At 50.6% G+C, this 13,634-nt stretch overlaps 5 protein-coding genes and 1 non-coding gene across 6 annotated transcripts; 3 read left to right on the forward strand and 3 right to left on the reverse strand.

The window, feature by feature from the left end:
* Nucleotides 1–1,273: 1,273 nt before the first annotated feature.
* On the forward strand, nucleotides 1,274–2,617 carry J7337_001467 (uncharacterized protein; the record flags this gene model as incomplete). Its single annotated transcript, XM_044819208.1, has 2 exons — nucleotides 1,274–1,421; nucleotides 1,494–2,617. The coding sequence occupies 2 exons, from the start codon at nucleotides 1,274–1,276 to the stop codon at nucleotides 2,615–2,617; spliced, it is 1,272 nt and encodes a 423-aa protein (XP_044686910.1).
* A 202-nt stretch (nucleotides 2,618–2,819) lies between these two features.
* J7337_001468 (uncharacterized protein) lies at nucleotides 2,820–4,199 on the reverse strand (the record flags this gene model as incomplete). Its single annotated transcript, XM_044819209.1, has 3 exons — nucleotides 2,820–3,678; nucleotides 3,731–3,998; nucleotides 4,061–4,199. The coding sequence occupies 3 exons, from the start codon at nucleotides 4,197–4,199 to the stop codon at nucleotides 2,820–2,822; spliced, it is 1,266 nt and encodes a 421-aa protein (XP_044686911.1).
* A 493-nt stretch (nucleotides 4,200–4,692) lies between these two features.
* NOP7 (mRNA-binding ribosome synthesis protein nop7) lies at nucleotides 4,693–6,666 on the forward strand (the record flags this gene model as incomplete). The annotated part of the gene is made up of 1 exon (XM_044819210.1): nucleotides 4,693–6,666. The coding sequence occupies one exon, from the start codon at nucleotides 4,693–4,695 to the stop codon at nucleotides 6,664–6,666; it is 1,974 nt and encodes a 657-aa protein (XP_044686912.1).
* A 312-nt stretch (nucleotides 6,667–6,978) lies between these two features.
* J7337_001470 (uncharacterized protein) lies at nucleotides 6,979–8,945 on the forward strand (the record flags this gene model as incomplete). The annotated part of the gene is made up of 2 exons (XM_044819211.1): nucleotides 6,979–7,239; nucleotides 7,296–8,945. 2 exons carry the CDS (start codon nucleotides 6,979–6,981, stop codon nucleotides 8,943–8,945), a joined length of 1,911 nt encoding a protein of 636 aa, XP_044686913.1.
* A 259-nt stretch (nucleotides 8,946–9,204) lies between these two features.
* On the reverse strand, nucleotides 9,205–9,294 carry J7337_001471. The gene has a single exon. It is a non-coding gene; the product is annotated as a tRNA-Glu (tRNA).
* Nucleotides 9,295–9,667: 373 nt separating this feature from the next.
* On the reverse strand, nucleotides 9,668–13,258 carry J7337_001472 (uncharacterized protein; the record flags this gene model as incomplete). The annotated part of the gene is made up of 3 exons (XM_044819212.1): nucleotides 9,668–11,014; nucleotides 11,064–12,770; nucleotides 12,821–13,258. 3 exons carry the CDS (start codon nucleotides 13,256–13,258, stop codon nucleotides 9,668–9,670), a joined length of 3,492 nt encoding a protein of 1,163 aa, XP_044686914.1.
* Between the last annotated feature and the right edge of the window lie 376 nt (nucleotides 13,259–13,634).

A 13,634-nucleotide genomic window follows, 5' to 3' on the forward strand; every position in this document is an offset into this window, starting at 1 on the left:
GATTGTCCGTCGATATAAGGAGTCGGACGAAGATCACTCGTTGCCATCGGCCCAATTGCGCAATGGATGAATGGCACAAGCTAGCTGCAGCGAGCAGTGATTAGTGGTGCCTCAATACCTGGAATTTAGGCTTTGTGGCATTGTACCCTTCCGCTCTGCTCTGGCTGAGACGTTCCCATCGATGTGGCTCCATATCGACCACTAGTATTGCGAGCAGTTGTTGAAACACCAACGTATGGAGTACATACCGTGATCTTTCAGCTCTTTTTCATCTCATCTATCTCCGAAACTCTGAATTCTTTCGATATTCGTTCAGCCAACAGCGAAACAGCGCTGTGAGGTTGGCACGCAGACCAGACCTGGTTGTCAAAGTATGTCTAGTATGTCCCCCGGATAGGAATATGATATGTCTCCGAAGTGGGTATAAGTGGCTTCAGGGACTCAGAACGAGAGAGTCAGTCGCTTTGACAAGGCAAACCTCAGAGAGCAAGAAAACATTAGGCCTTAATATAAGGCGTCAAAATAAACCCAGCAAAAGGTCTCCTCAACTTAACAAACACATCCTAACCTTATGCTAAATTACCTACGTCTTTTTATCATCTAGGATCAATGTGCTGAGTTTCCACCCCTCTCCTAGGCAAAGCCGTTTCCATGACATGAAAAGCCAATGGTTATAATATACCAGATCAGGATAGCACTTCGGGCTCGAACTTGGCCGACAGGACGGGAGGCTGCATCATGGCAAAGCCCGACCCGATGGTGTGGAGGCCAGACAAAAAAAACCATACAGAGAATCAAATTGAAATCCTGAGAGAATTTAGAGTTCTGCCATAGTAGAATTATCCTTTACGATGCAGTATTTTGTCACTCATACAGAGTAGACGAATAACCTATGGAGTAGTAGGTAGAGGCGCGAACATCAATCACGTGGCTACACGCTGCACTTATAGCGGGCGGGGCATTTTGCTAGGCGCTGCCAGGCTAGTCGAATAGAGACAAGAACAACCACGAGGCTGGCGTTTGTGAAGCCTTCAAGAGTTCCCCGACCTCGAGGATCAACTAAGTTTGACTTAGGTGATATTGGCGTATCGCCACGAGATCTATCACGAAACTCTATACAATCTTCCCGCCTCAGACTAACGCGCGCTTCCCGTTACTGCGGACTGATTCCCGCAATCATACAACATTTGCTTTCGGAGCACATGACGTCTGTGGTATAACTACAGGCAACTTGGGATAGCTTCACAGCCTGATCATCGGACCCTGGCCAGCCATGTTAGACCTTCACGTATGGGGCTCCGCCTTTGGTCTTCCGTCCATTGAGCCCGAGTGCCTTGCGATCATCACATACCTGCATAGCAGCCTCCCTGTATCAGCCTGGCGCCTGATTCCAAGCAACGATCCTTCCATCAGCCCGTGTAGTATGGCTTATCATTACCGTTGCCTTGACTGAACCCTGTCTTGCTGACCGTTGCAACCAGATACACTACCAGCACTGTATCATGAGGGCGTATGGGTATCAAGCTTCGGTCCTATTGTCGAGTACTTGACTGAAAAGTCCATTGGTGACAATCTGGATGCTGGCCTGACCGACATTCAGCAGGCTGATCGTGTTGCATATGCTGCCTTCTTGTCTGCGCAAGCTGCTCCATTGCTGGATCTTTCACTCTACGTCTCCGCTGCCAACTGGTCAGCCACAACTCGGCCCGCCTTCAGCACTCTATTGTCTTTCCCATTGACATGGACAGTTCCGCCACTGCTCCGCGCCGAGGCTGTCAAACGCGTTGAGCACCTGGGCTTTGCTGATATGGATACCGACTTTGACCCAAATGGCGGCCTTCACCTATCCTCCGGGAGAGATGCTTTACCAGAGACATTCCGAAGGCACATTCCTGTGAGGACAAAAAAGACGGTTCATGAAGAAATGACCCCTGAACAAGCCGTTCTTATAAGGTTATATGGAATTACAGAAGACTGTCTCACTGTGTTGGACGATTTTCTTGAAGGAGGGCTCGAGGAGAAGATGCATGGTTTCTTCAAGGGTACAGAAATCTCATCTTTGGACTGCTTAGCCTTTGGCTATCTCGCTCTGATGCGTGATGCGCCCGTACCAAGATCTTTCTTAAAGGATTGGCTCATGAACAAGACACCCCGGTTGTCCACGTTTGTTGACGGTATGAAGACAAAATGCCTGGGCAAGTCCAAACTCTTGCCGTGGGCTGAGCCTGGTAATAACACAGTGTTACGCATTGGAAGCCGAACCCTTGACAGTATCCTACACAACGTTCCTGGTCTGGGCGATGAGTATGCGACCGAAGTGCGAAGACGTGCTGAAGGAGGTATCACTGGCATTGATGCCAGATCCCTCATGCTGGCATTGAGTCTCCTTGCCACAGGTGCAGCTCTTGGCTATGGCTACCACACATACAAGGCACTACAGCCATTTGGATCACGAATACAAGTGTGGCATTCACACAAAAACTATTCAAAACTCAGCGAGTTTGGTGCGCTAGGTTCCATGTTGGGCAGTGTATTAGGAGGACCAGTGGAAATACCTACACCTTCCCACCCGTCAACCCAGGCTCGGATCGTCGAGACCGATACGGACGTGGACTAAGAATCATGATAGCGATGTAAAACTATTGTACATTTATGTAATAGACAAACCACTTCCAAATACCCTCTGTCAGAGGGATAACTCCAAAAGATGTTCCCTTCCCATGATCTAGATGTTGCGAACTATTCATCATAATTTTTCTGAGGACTTACCAGGCCCACTGCCACTGTGACCTCACATTGGATCTCCTTTGTATCATGATTTATAACTGTCTGATCTCTTTGCCAACCATCTCAGGTCGTTCGATTTCCCACTCATCTCGCAACACAGCGAAAGTGAGATCTGTCACCAACAGACTCTGACCCAAACTCCACACAAGAGTGATGGCATAGAAGAAATTGGCGTTGCCGCTTCCTGCATAGATCCAGAGGTGGTAAAAAGCTGGTCCAAGGAATGTTGCGTACAGCAGCGTAGAGGTGGTAACAAAAGCATACCGCATGAGGGGGAAAACATGTCGGAATAGAGGGACCACAGATAGGAAGAGGCTGGCATCCGCAAGCGAAGGGTAAGGCTTGAAGATGGAGAAAATGCCCAGTAGGATAGTCAAGACAGCCAATGGCTGGGGGCGGAGACGAATAGAGAGGGCTGCGGGATAAGCTGCAAGATGCAGCCAGAACACGCCAAGGAAGAAAGCTCTAAACGAGTCAAACATCTCAATGAAGAAATACCACCACAGTCCCACGTTAGGTGTGAGATCAGATAAGGTCAATTGGATGCCATATGTGCGAGTCAGGAACTCCCAGGAGTTGTTGGCAAGCAAAAAAGACATGCCTAGTAACGAAACCACGCACCCCAGCACAACAGCGACGTTAGTAGCTGCAAACTTAGTGATGCAAGCAATCCTACGTTTCTCAACTTGGCAATCATAGGCAAGGAGAACAAGCGGAGGGAGGAGCAGAATAGGGTACATAGACAAATAAGATGCGAAAGAGATTGCGACCATGGCATTGAAGGGAGATCCTTGGATAGCTTTGGCGATGGCAAGGAGAATGGCGCAGTTGGTGAAGACGCCTGTTGACCGTCCTATACATGTCGCAATGGTGTATGGGTTGAACAAGAAGCTGGCGCCTGTTAGTTTTGATATCTGAAGCTCTGAGTCAAAATACCCCTTACCCAGCAGCAATTGCAGCACTACCAAACTTATTGGCACGGCGCGGCGATGTAAATAGCTTCGAGTTGCCCGCAACACCCGACTCGGCAATTTTATACAGAGCCTCGGCGCTGAGGAGGTCGACGGCGATGTAGAGTAGGTGGGTGAAGATGGGCCAGCTCTTTACGTCGGGGAGCAGCGAGAACAAGGGCAACAGAAGAGGAGCCTGGTGGAAGACACCACCATCGTATGGCGAGACGTTATTCGTATATAGGAATAGACCCTCTTGTACTTGGGGGTTTGTGAGTAAGCTGCATTCGATGCTCGTTATGCGACGACCGGTTGAGACTTACATCGCTTGAAGCTTGTGACGGGGGTGGATATCTCGACGCGACCTGTCAGAAGATCGGGCAGGCCAGGGAAAGCAAGGAATAAGATAAGTCGGAGCAGGGCAGCGCCGGCGAACACGCTGGCTTTGCCTCGCAATGTCATTGTGTCTGACATTGCATGCCTCCAGCGAGTATTGTTGGTTATAACAGCTTTGGAGGAGGGCCGCGATACAGTTTGAATTGGAGGCCACTTGGCTGGTTGAGCTCCCGTGCTTGCTTGGCGGCCCCTCCACCTTCGGGATGTACCTGCGACGGGAGAGGGGCCGCCGGAAGAGCCGCTGGCTGGAGCCTAGGTTCCATTTCGCCAGTGCTCGATAACAGCTCCACTCCACTGTATTCGCTGGATTGGCGATGCCAGGCGATGCCAGGCGCTGCAAATGCGCTTAAGGGTGCTGAACATGTCCCCGGGCGGTGAGCGTGCCATCACCCAATGAAAAGCCACTGTCTGTGGTCTAGCGTCGGATCAAGGCGGTGCAACCTGGCATAAAATTTGACGTTGGAAAAAAAAAGCTGAAAGATTGTTAGAGAAAAAGTGCCCCGCTGGTTTCGCAGAGAGATACAACCAACCACCAACACTACCTCATCTCCAATCAACAATGCCTCGGATAAAGAAGAAGGGAAAGGCCGGCGCGGCCAAGAACTACGTTACTCGAAACCAGGCGATTCGAAAACTTCAGATCAGCCTTCCCGACTTCCGAAAGCTGTGTATTTGGAAGGGAATCTATCCTCGCGAGCCCCGAAGCAGAAAGAAGGTTTCCAAGTCTTCCACCAGCTCAACTACCTTCTACTACACCAAGGACATCCAGTATCTGCTCCACGAGCCGCTGCTTCAAAAGTTCCGCGATCAGAAGGTTCTTGAGAAGAAGATCTCTCGTGCGCTCGGTCGAGGCGATGTCACTGACGCCGCTCGCCTAGAGGGCAATGCTTCGCGGCCCGAGAAGACAGGAAAGCCTCGCTATACTCTTGACCATGTCATTCGCGAGCGCTATCCCACATTTATTGACGCGATCAGAGATCTTGATGACTGCTTGTCAATGCTCTTTTTGTTCGCCAACTTGCCTTCCACCTCTTCGGTTCCCGCTAAGATGATTGCCCGTTGCGAGCGCCTGTGCCTCGAGTTCCAGCACTACCTCATTGTGTCGCAGAGCGTTACCAAGTCATTCCTCTCCATCAAGGGTATCTACTATCAGGCAAACATCCAGGGCGAGGAGGTACTCTGGCTGGTTCCTTACAAGTTCAACCAGCGCGTCGTTGGCGATGTCGACTTCCGTATCATGGGCACCTTTGTTGAATTCTATATGACCCTCCTTGGCTTCGTCAACTTCCGACTGTACACCTCTCTTGGCCTCAAGTACCCTCCCAAGTTCGACCAGGCGAAGGATGAGGCCGGTGCGGAGCTCGGCGCTTTCACCCTCGAGGGCAAGACCTTAGTTGGTGCCGACGAGAAGGAACAGAAGACACTGGAGGCTGCTGAGCACAAGCCTGACCCCAAGGTTCAGGCTGCCGTCAACAAGGTTATCAAGAAGATCAAGGGCAACGATGATGATGAGTCGACGGCAACGACCGAGAACCAGGTTGAGGGCGAGGATCAGGAGGCCGGTGTAATTGATAAGTTTGAACCTGCAGTCTCTGGTGGCGATATTCTGCCCCAGCCTTCTAACACCGGAAACAACCCCAACAGCCTCTTCTCCAATCTCACCATCTACCTGTCCCGCGAAACCCCACGACAACCCCTCGAATTCCTCCTCAAGTCCTTCGGCTGCAGACGTGTCGGCTGGGACGCTGTTCTCGGCGATGGCGCTTTCACCACCAACGAGCTTGACCCTAATATTACTCACCAGATCGTTGATCGACCTCCTATCCAGGCTTCTGCTGAGGATGAGGTTGATGGCGACGACAGCCAGACATCACAGAAGCTTGCTGCCAACCGACGAGTCCCAGGACGAACATACATCCAGCCTCAATGGGTTTGGGACAGTGTCAACGACGGCGAGCTGAAGGAGCCTCATCTGTATGCCCCTGGGGCTGATCTTCCTCCCCATCTGAGCCCCTTCGTGAGGAACGTCCAAGGTGCATATGATCCCACTGTTCCTCTGGAGGAACAAGAGCCTGAGGCTGAAGCCATTGAGGCTCAAAGCGATGGTGAGGACGAGGTTGATGATACTGCTGAGGGTATGGATGTGGCTGGTTCTGATGAGGGAGAGGGTGACGAGGATGATGAGTTTGGTGGCTTTTCTGCAGACGAGCAAGAAGAGGACGAGGAAGAAGATGATGTCGAGCAACGGCAAGACGAGCTTGAGGCCGAGCTCACCGGTGGTGCTGTCAAGGCCAACACAACGAACGCCAAGGCCAAGGCTAAGGAGGACGCTCGCAAGGCCCTCACCAAGAAGGCTCGCGAAGAGGCTGAGGATCTTGAGCGCGCCAAGGGTATGCTCAGCAAGAAGAAGAGAAAGCTGTACGAGCAGATGGTGTACACAAACAACAAGAAGAGTGCCGAGGACCAGAAGCTACGGGCCAAGAGGAGAAAATTCGAAAAGGAAAAGGCCACCAAGGGCAAGGGCAAGGCTTAGGCGTAATGTTAAGGCACTGTTTTATACCATTCCTATAGATTTTAAGTTGTACGCGACAAAAAAAGCATTTATTGAGTTGTATACGCAAATATATGCTGAGCAAATGCTGTGTCAGTGAATGTTGTCTCTCAGGTGGATAGCCTGGCTTTTACTTTGCGACGTACCTCTGAAAAACTTGAACTTCTCAACTCACCCCAAATACTGCCTCAACCACCATAGTGGAATACTGCCCACGAATGATGTAATTTCTGGAGATTAATCTTCATCCGAGTAATTCTATTTACGCATTATTCTTACCGCCTTTCCGCCAAGATGGAAGCAAGCGCTACCGCCTGGGAGCTAGACAGCGATGAGATCGCATCTATCGCCTCTGAGGACTTGCATGAACATAGACCGAATCGTTGGACGGGGGCTAAATCGACATGGCGCACTCTGACGGAAGAAGACAGGCTTCTCTGGCAATCAATGAAGCAGATTCAAGATCAGGATCTCGCGGTGCATTTATACAATGCTTTTGCGCTAAAGCGGAGAGGCCGAAATCCGGAGACAGCACAGGATTTAGTCGTCAAAACAGTGAGTTGATATCATCTTTTATGCCACAAGCAGTATGCACTGACAACGGAACTTAGGAATCTGGAGAAGAAGGTGTTTGGGCACCACCTAAGGCATGGACTGCATGGCCACTCAAACATAAACATGTGCCCAAGGAGCGCTTCACCAACGAACAGCAAGGCGAAGATGACCATTTCACATTCCGCAGAAATGAAGAGATACTCCCTAGTACTGAGCTCGAGGAAGAAATATCTGCTACTATATTGAGAACTGCAAAGCGTCGGTTCCGCAGGAGGAAGAGTGAGATGGCCAAACCATCCATAGAAGATGAGTCCACGCCTGTCCATAACGAGAGCGGCAACAGCACACCTGATCCTTTGTCACGCGAGTCTTCTGCCAGGCCCGATGAAGGCAAAGAAGAGGATGAAGACGAAAAGATGGCTGTTGATGAAGAAGACGGTCGGCGTATACGACGTAATCCCAAAACTTATGAACCAGTCGAGTCTACCAACGACGAGGCATCCTATGCACTCTTACGCCCATCAACACGACACATTTTATCACAACTGGACAATACACTAAAAATACTTCATAATTCACGTATCACAGGCATGAATTATCTCTCTGATTCTTCAACTGAAGAGGAGTCAGATAACCATAGCCAGAGTGGGCAAAAGAGGTCTCGCGGTCGTCCGCGAAAAAATCTACATGAGGTTGACACATCTGCCTCTACCTCACCATCAGGAGCTGGTAAGCCCAGCAGAAGAGGTCGCCCCCGAAAAGTCCATATCCCTCGCGCAGGAGAAGCACATGAAGAGATGCTTCAGCGTGTTGCTCGTGAATCCCATCGAAAGATCCCCTCGACGCTTGAAGACAGAGACGCAGCTTTCGAGGAGTGGATCCGCAAAGGTGACGAGATCATTGAGCGAGAGCGATCACGATCTCTATCGTTGAAGCGAGCGACTTCTCAAGGAGCAGAGACAGAGGAGGAATCAGTACCAGGAACAAACGTTGAAAGGAAGCTCTTAAGATGGGGGCTGCGTGATTGGAGCGATGTGCTGGGCGCAGCCGCTATAGCAGGTTTCTCAGGGGATGTCATTGCGAGAGCAACACGAAGATGTGCTGATTTGTTTGGCGAAGGAATGGTAGTGAGGACGCTGAACGAAGTGCCTGCCACTAACGATAAAAACACCACTTCCGTCGAGTATCGCCCTGAGCCTATCCAGCTATCTTACTCGGATGAAGAAGCCGATGACGAAAGCGATGATGCCGCAGATCTCATACAGCGCCGTATCGCATCTCGCCAAGCCTCTCTCGCATACTCAAGTCGCAGCCCAGACTCCGTTAGAAGCCCCAGCCGTCACTCAACACGCTCGCCAGGGCCATCATCAGCCGTCCGGTCTCCAAGCTCCCGCTCCCGCCCCAACTCTGCAGGTGGAATGTTATTCTGCCCAATTCCCTCCTGCGACCGCGCAGCACAGGGTTTCGCACGCAAAGCAAACCTCCGACGGCATATGGAGCTTATACACCAGGGACAGACGGAAGAACTGGACAGTGACGAGGAGGTTGCAGGTGGTGTGCATGTGGATGGCTTCCTCAAGCCTATTGTGCCAGGAAGGGGCTGGAGAGGCGAGGACAGTATTCAGAGGAAGAGAAAGAGATTCTACGGAGACAGCACTGGGATGAGCCGTGAGACGAGTTATGACGAAGAGGATTTGACCTCATGAAATAGGTGTAATTCAGAGTGACACTATTTAAAGGACCTTCTTTCTGTCCTAATAACGAGTGAAACGGGTTTGGTTGATTCGTACATTACTCATGGCATACATAGATAGATAGGTACTAAAAGAATTAACTCTCTCTCTCTCTCTCTCTCTCTCTCTCTCTTCCTCTCTTCCATTCTCTAGCTGCACTTCCCTAATGGAATGAAGCAGATAAAAAGGTAATAAAATTTCGATACAGGCGGAAGGAACAGCAAAAGACAAACTCCGGTACAGGGAATCGAACCCTGGGCTCCGCGGAACTGATCTCTCAGGTTATGAGAGCGCGAAATGTTAGCCACTACACCATACCGGATGATGTTGCTTGTGATACAGAGTCCAGAATTTGATACCAACAAAGCCCATGCAGTCATACCAGTCAAACTGACGTTTGTTTAGCCGAGACCAAAGTAGTTGAGAGATAGCGGGGGCAGAGAGTGCAGACAAGAGAGACCAAGATGATATGAGTCGCATTCGTTACTTTACTGGTAATTGTCTAAAAGTCAAAGGGTATCAAGTACTCAAATAACCCTACAACGAAAACCCAGACAACAAACAGTGCTGGGGATCAAACAATGAAAAAAACCATCCATACATAGCGATGCTTCCCTACGACGCCCCAAACTCCCAGATCCAAAAAGGCCCCACAAACAAAAGAACAGTGACAAACAGTGTAGTGTATAAGAGTTTCAGTTGAGCCTTGGACTCTTTCTTCTAGACAGACTCTCCTCAAGCGCGGTTGGAAGCATATTCTCGCCGCCCTCGGAGATGATGGGATCCCTGACTCCAACCTTCTTGGCGCTGCGAGTCACTCGCGTGCTGCGCTTAAACAGTGGCAAAGTGCGCTCGGGGGGCATAGATATAATGCTGGCGCGAGGATCGAAGCCAATAGACCCCGTTGTGTGATTTGGTACATTGGGGTTCACTTCGCGAAGACTTCCGGCCAGACCTATGTGTTCAGGGGCACTAGCATTGGACATGCGAGAGGGCGGAGGTCGGACTGGCGATGTCATCATTTTCTGAGGGCAGTCAAGGTCGGCAAAGACCATGGTGTTATCCCTGTCAGATGTGTCACGATCCTTGGTTGGTGTAGAAATCTCGTCAATGCGTGAAATGATGAGATCGTGATCTTCAGTGCGAGGAAGATCAGTGGGGTAATGATATTGGACCTTGGCTGGTGTTTCGCCCGTTGGTTGGTATTCTTGGAGGGCCGCGCGGGTGATGTCTTCGCGCAAGTTGGCCAGAGGTTGGCAGAGCTGGTCATGGAGTGGCTCCAAGCCATCTTGAAGATCACCAAGATCGAGCTCCATCTCCTCGCCCAAGTTCTTGACGCGGTCAAATGTTGACTTAAAGTGCGATGAAATGTTTCCAAAAGACTCCTCAACAGTATTGGACAACGACTGAACGGACACGCTGTGAGACTCATGGTGATGGCCGTTCTCAGTCTTTGCACGGCTGACAAAGTCGTCTAGGGCTTCCATCTGAACATCGAGGTCCTTGATTTGCTCGTCGACAACGCGAACAGTCTCGGCATGGACAGACTTGGCAGTAGCTTGGATGGAGCTGCTGTGGTCACTGGCAGCTGCCCAATCATCCTTCAACTTCGTCTTGAGCTGCTCACGAGACTTCTTGACCTCGTCCAGCAGTTCACCCTCCCTGACATCCCACTTTGACATACCCTCGCCATATGTATCGACGGCCTGCTCCAAGTTGGTGCTGGTGGCTGTGATGCTCTTCTGGATCTGTGAGGCTCTGTCGTGAAGTCGGGATTCCTGCGCGTCGGCATGGGTGTTGATAAGAGCTGTTATCTGAGTCATGAGCTTCTGACGTTCATCAACGGCTTGGCGACGCTCCTCCACCAGGGCATCTTGAATTCGCGAAGAGATTGTAGCATTTTGTAGCACAATTGTGTTTGTTGCTGCTTGGAGCTGTCGCTTGAGGTTGTCGCACTCGGCTCGCTGAGCAGTGATGTGTTTAACAAGATCCTCGAAAGTGGACTTGAAATCTTTTCCAATAGCACTGTAAGAGTTGTGAAGCTGTAGCCTGTCAGAATATGGCCCCTAAAGCTGCAATGCAGAAGCTTACCTGTCCGTGGAACGCAGTCATCTCATTCAACATATCTGCCGCTATCCTCTCGGCAGAATGAGAGATAGACTGCAGGCTCTCACCCATTCGCTCCTTGACCGTGTCACGAACAACCTTGATCTCCTCTAAAACCTCGTCCATATCCTCCTTCGACTTCTGCTTCGACTGGAGCAAGTCCTTCTTCGACTGAGTAAATGTGCTCAAGTGCTCATCGAGGAAAGTTTGCGTAGTCGATAGCTTGCGCAACTCCTCATCTACAAAGTTCTCCATGCGCTGTCCGACACTTGCAATATGTTCTTGCTGCTCCTCCTGGAACTCATTGATTCGACGCTCGACCATGGAGGTAACATCAGCGACCTGATCTTGAGATGTTGTCCATGTGTTTCGGTTGATCGACTGAAGATCTGACTTTCGCTTGTTCTTGGCATGAAGACCACCAACATCACGGACTGTCTTATGCAGCTTGTTGATGAGCTCTCCACCAACCTCGGTGAGCTTCTGCTCCGTCTTCTGGTGTGCTTTTCTGATCTTGGTTTCCTCAGCAAGTGATTTGCGTGTTGCAGAAAGAACAATCTCGGTTTGGTCCAGCACTTCCTTGGTATCGTTCAGCTGGGCTTTTGTGCCCTCGTGATCCTTCTTTAGCCCCATGAACGTAGACTGCAGGCTGAACAGCTCCTGGACCTTGTTGCGCAAGTTATTTTCCAGTGTCTCAAGCTTGGCAGCCTGTTCCTCGTTGACGATGCGGCGGGACTCGCTCTGAGCCGTCATCTCTTCGTAGGCTTCGTTTGAGAGATAGACACCGTTTCGTTGGCGAGTAGCGATAAGCTCACTCTTGAGCTTCTCGATTTCCATAGTAAAATCCCTGAGAAGTGTCTTCTTCTCGACCATAGGGTTGAGCTGGGGCTTGTTCTTGATGTTCTTGGCCCTGAAGGCATAGTCGAGTGTCGATATGGTCTCTTCCAGGTTACTCTTGGCGGGAGAAATAGTTGCAATAATGCAAGTCTTTGTCCTACCACCAAGTGAGTCTTGTAACAAACGAGTCAACTTGGACTCTCGGTAAGGAATATGAGAGCTGCGATCCACAAGCGCGTTGATGACTCGACCGAGAGTCAAGAGTGACTTGTTGATGAGGCCGGCCTCCGCGGCACGCTTGTTCTCAGCTCCTGATCGCTGAATGTTCTCACTTCCAGCCAAATCGACAAGGTTCAACTTTCCAGCACTAACAAGAGCATCCACGCCGTGCTCGTTCGGCTTTCGGACATATGTGGTGATGGTGAAGACCGTGTGACTTCGAGAGCTTAGATCATTGCATTTTGTAGCAGCAACCTGGCGTTTCAAACTGCCGTCCTGGAGCACTTTGACACCCTCGGTAGCGCTCTTGATGTGCTTCTCCTCCATACCCTGGACAATGGTGCTGAGATGGCCTCGCCGTGAAGTGTCGTCGAAAATCTTGAGCTTGTTGCCCTCGTCGGATGAAAGCAGATCGCGGAGTTCTTCATTGTAAAGTTCAATAAAGGAGCACTTGATAGTACTCTCGGCGTTCTCGAGCTCGAGCTTGTTGAACAGGGTCTGCAGGACTCGAGGAATGATACCAGCTTCGTCTGAGAGCATACCCAGGGTGTCAGTCATGTCGCCAGACATGGTGTATGTCTTCCCAGTACCGGTCTGTCCATAGGCAAAGATGGTACAGTTATATCCGGAAAGCATCTAAGACAGTTAGTGACTAGATTTGTGTCCCGTATGCTCTTTTAACCCACCTCGTCCAGAATTGGCTTTACTGTATCATCAAAAACCATGTTTTGATCGGCCGCCTGAGAAAAGACGCGATCAAAATTATATGAGCGGTTGCTCAAGGCATTTGAGCCCATTGACAACTCGACAATCTTTCCCTTGACCGCATCTGCCGTAACAACAACATTGCTGTTCTCGCGGACCTCACGCTCGTTGCGTCCACGACATCGCACAACGACCTGGATATTTGTCTCCTCGGCGCTAGACTCGGCCTCGAAGTCGCGCTCCTTGCGCTTAGTTCCGATGGTATTAACAGTATTTACTGAAGCGATAGATCCGGTCGGTGACACGGCGCCGTTGCGCGTCGCGAGCGCTGAGCCATATCGTGTCGGTGGTGCTCTTGACCCAGATCTTACGCTGGAGCGGCTGCTGTTGGCGGTGGCAGCGCGCACGCCTGGAGCCATGGCAATGCGGCTGTGCTCCCGATCGGAGCGGGTTGGGCGTGGAGGAGCCACGATGGGCAACTTCTTGCGGTTTAGTTTCTATCGGGTTGAGTCTGGTGTTGAAGTCTGTTGAAGAAGCCTCGAGGATGCTTCAGACGCTGCACATTCGCTTGATCGAGTATGAAACTAAAGGAGCAAAAATGTGTGAAACTGGTAGAATCTCAAATAGGTTGACAGCATAAGGAGGGGATGCCTGCATATGGTTTTGGTTATGATGGCGGCAGGGTTGTTTGGCACAAGGCAAAGTAAATAGTACAGTTGTATAACCATGTTTCGGTGGAACGGGCTAGGGTCAACACAAGCTAGGGCGTCTGTTGCCACGACAACCAGCCACCTC

Source organism: Fusarium musae, chromosome 1, assembly GCF_019915245.1.
Source record: "Fusarium musae strain F31 chromosome 1, whole genome shotgun sequence".
In the NCBI taxonomy this organism is placed as follows: Eukaryota; Fungi; Ascomycota; class Sordariomycetes; order Hypocreales; family Nectriaceae; genus Fusarium; species Fusarium musae.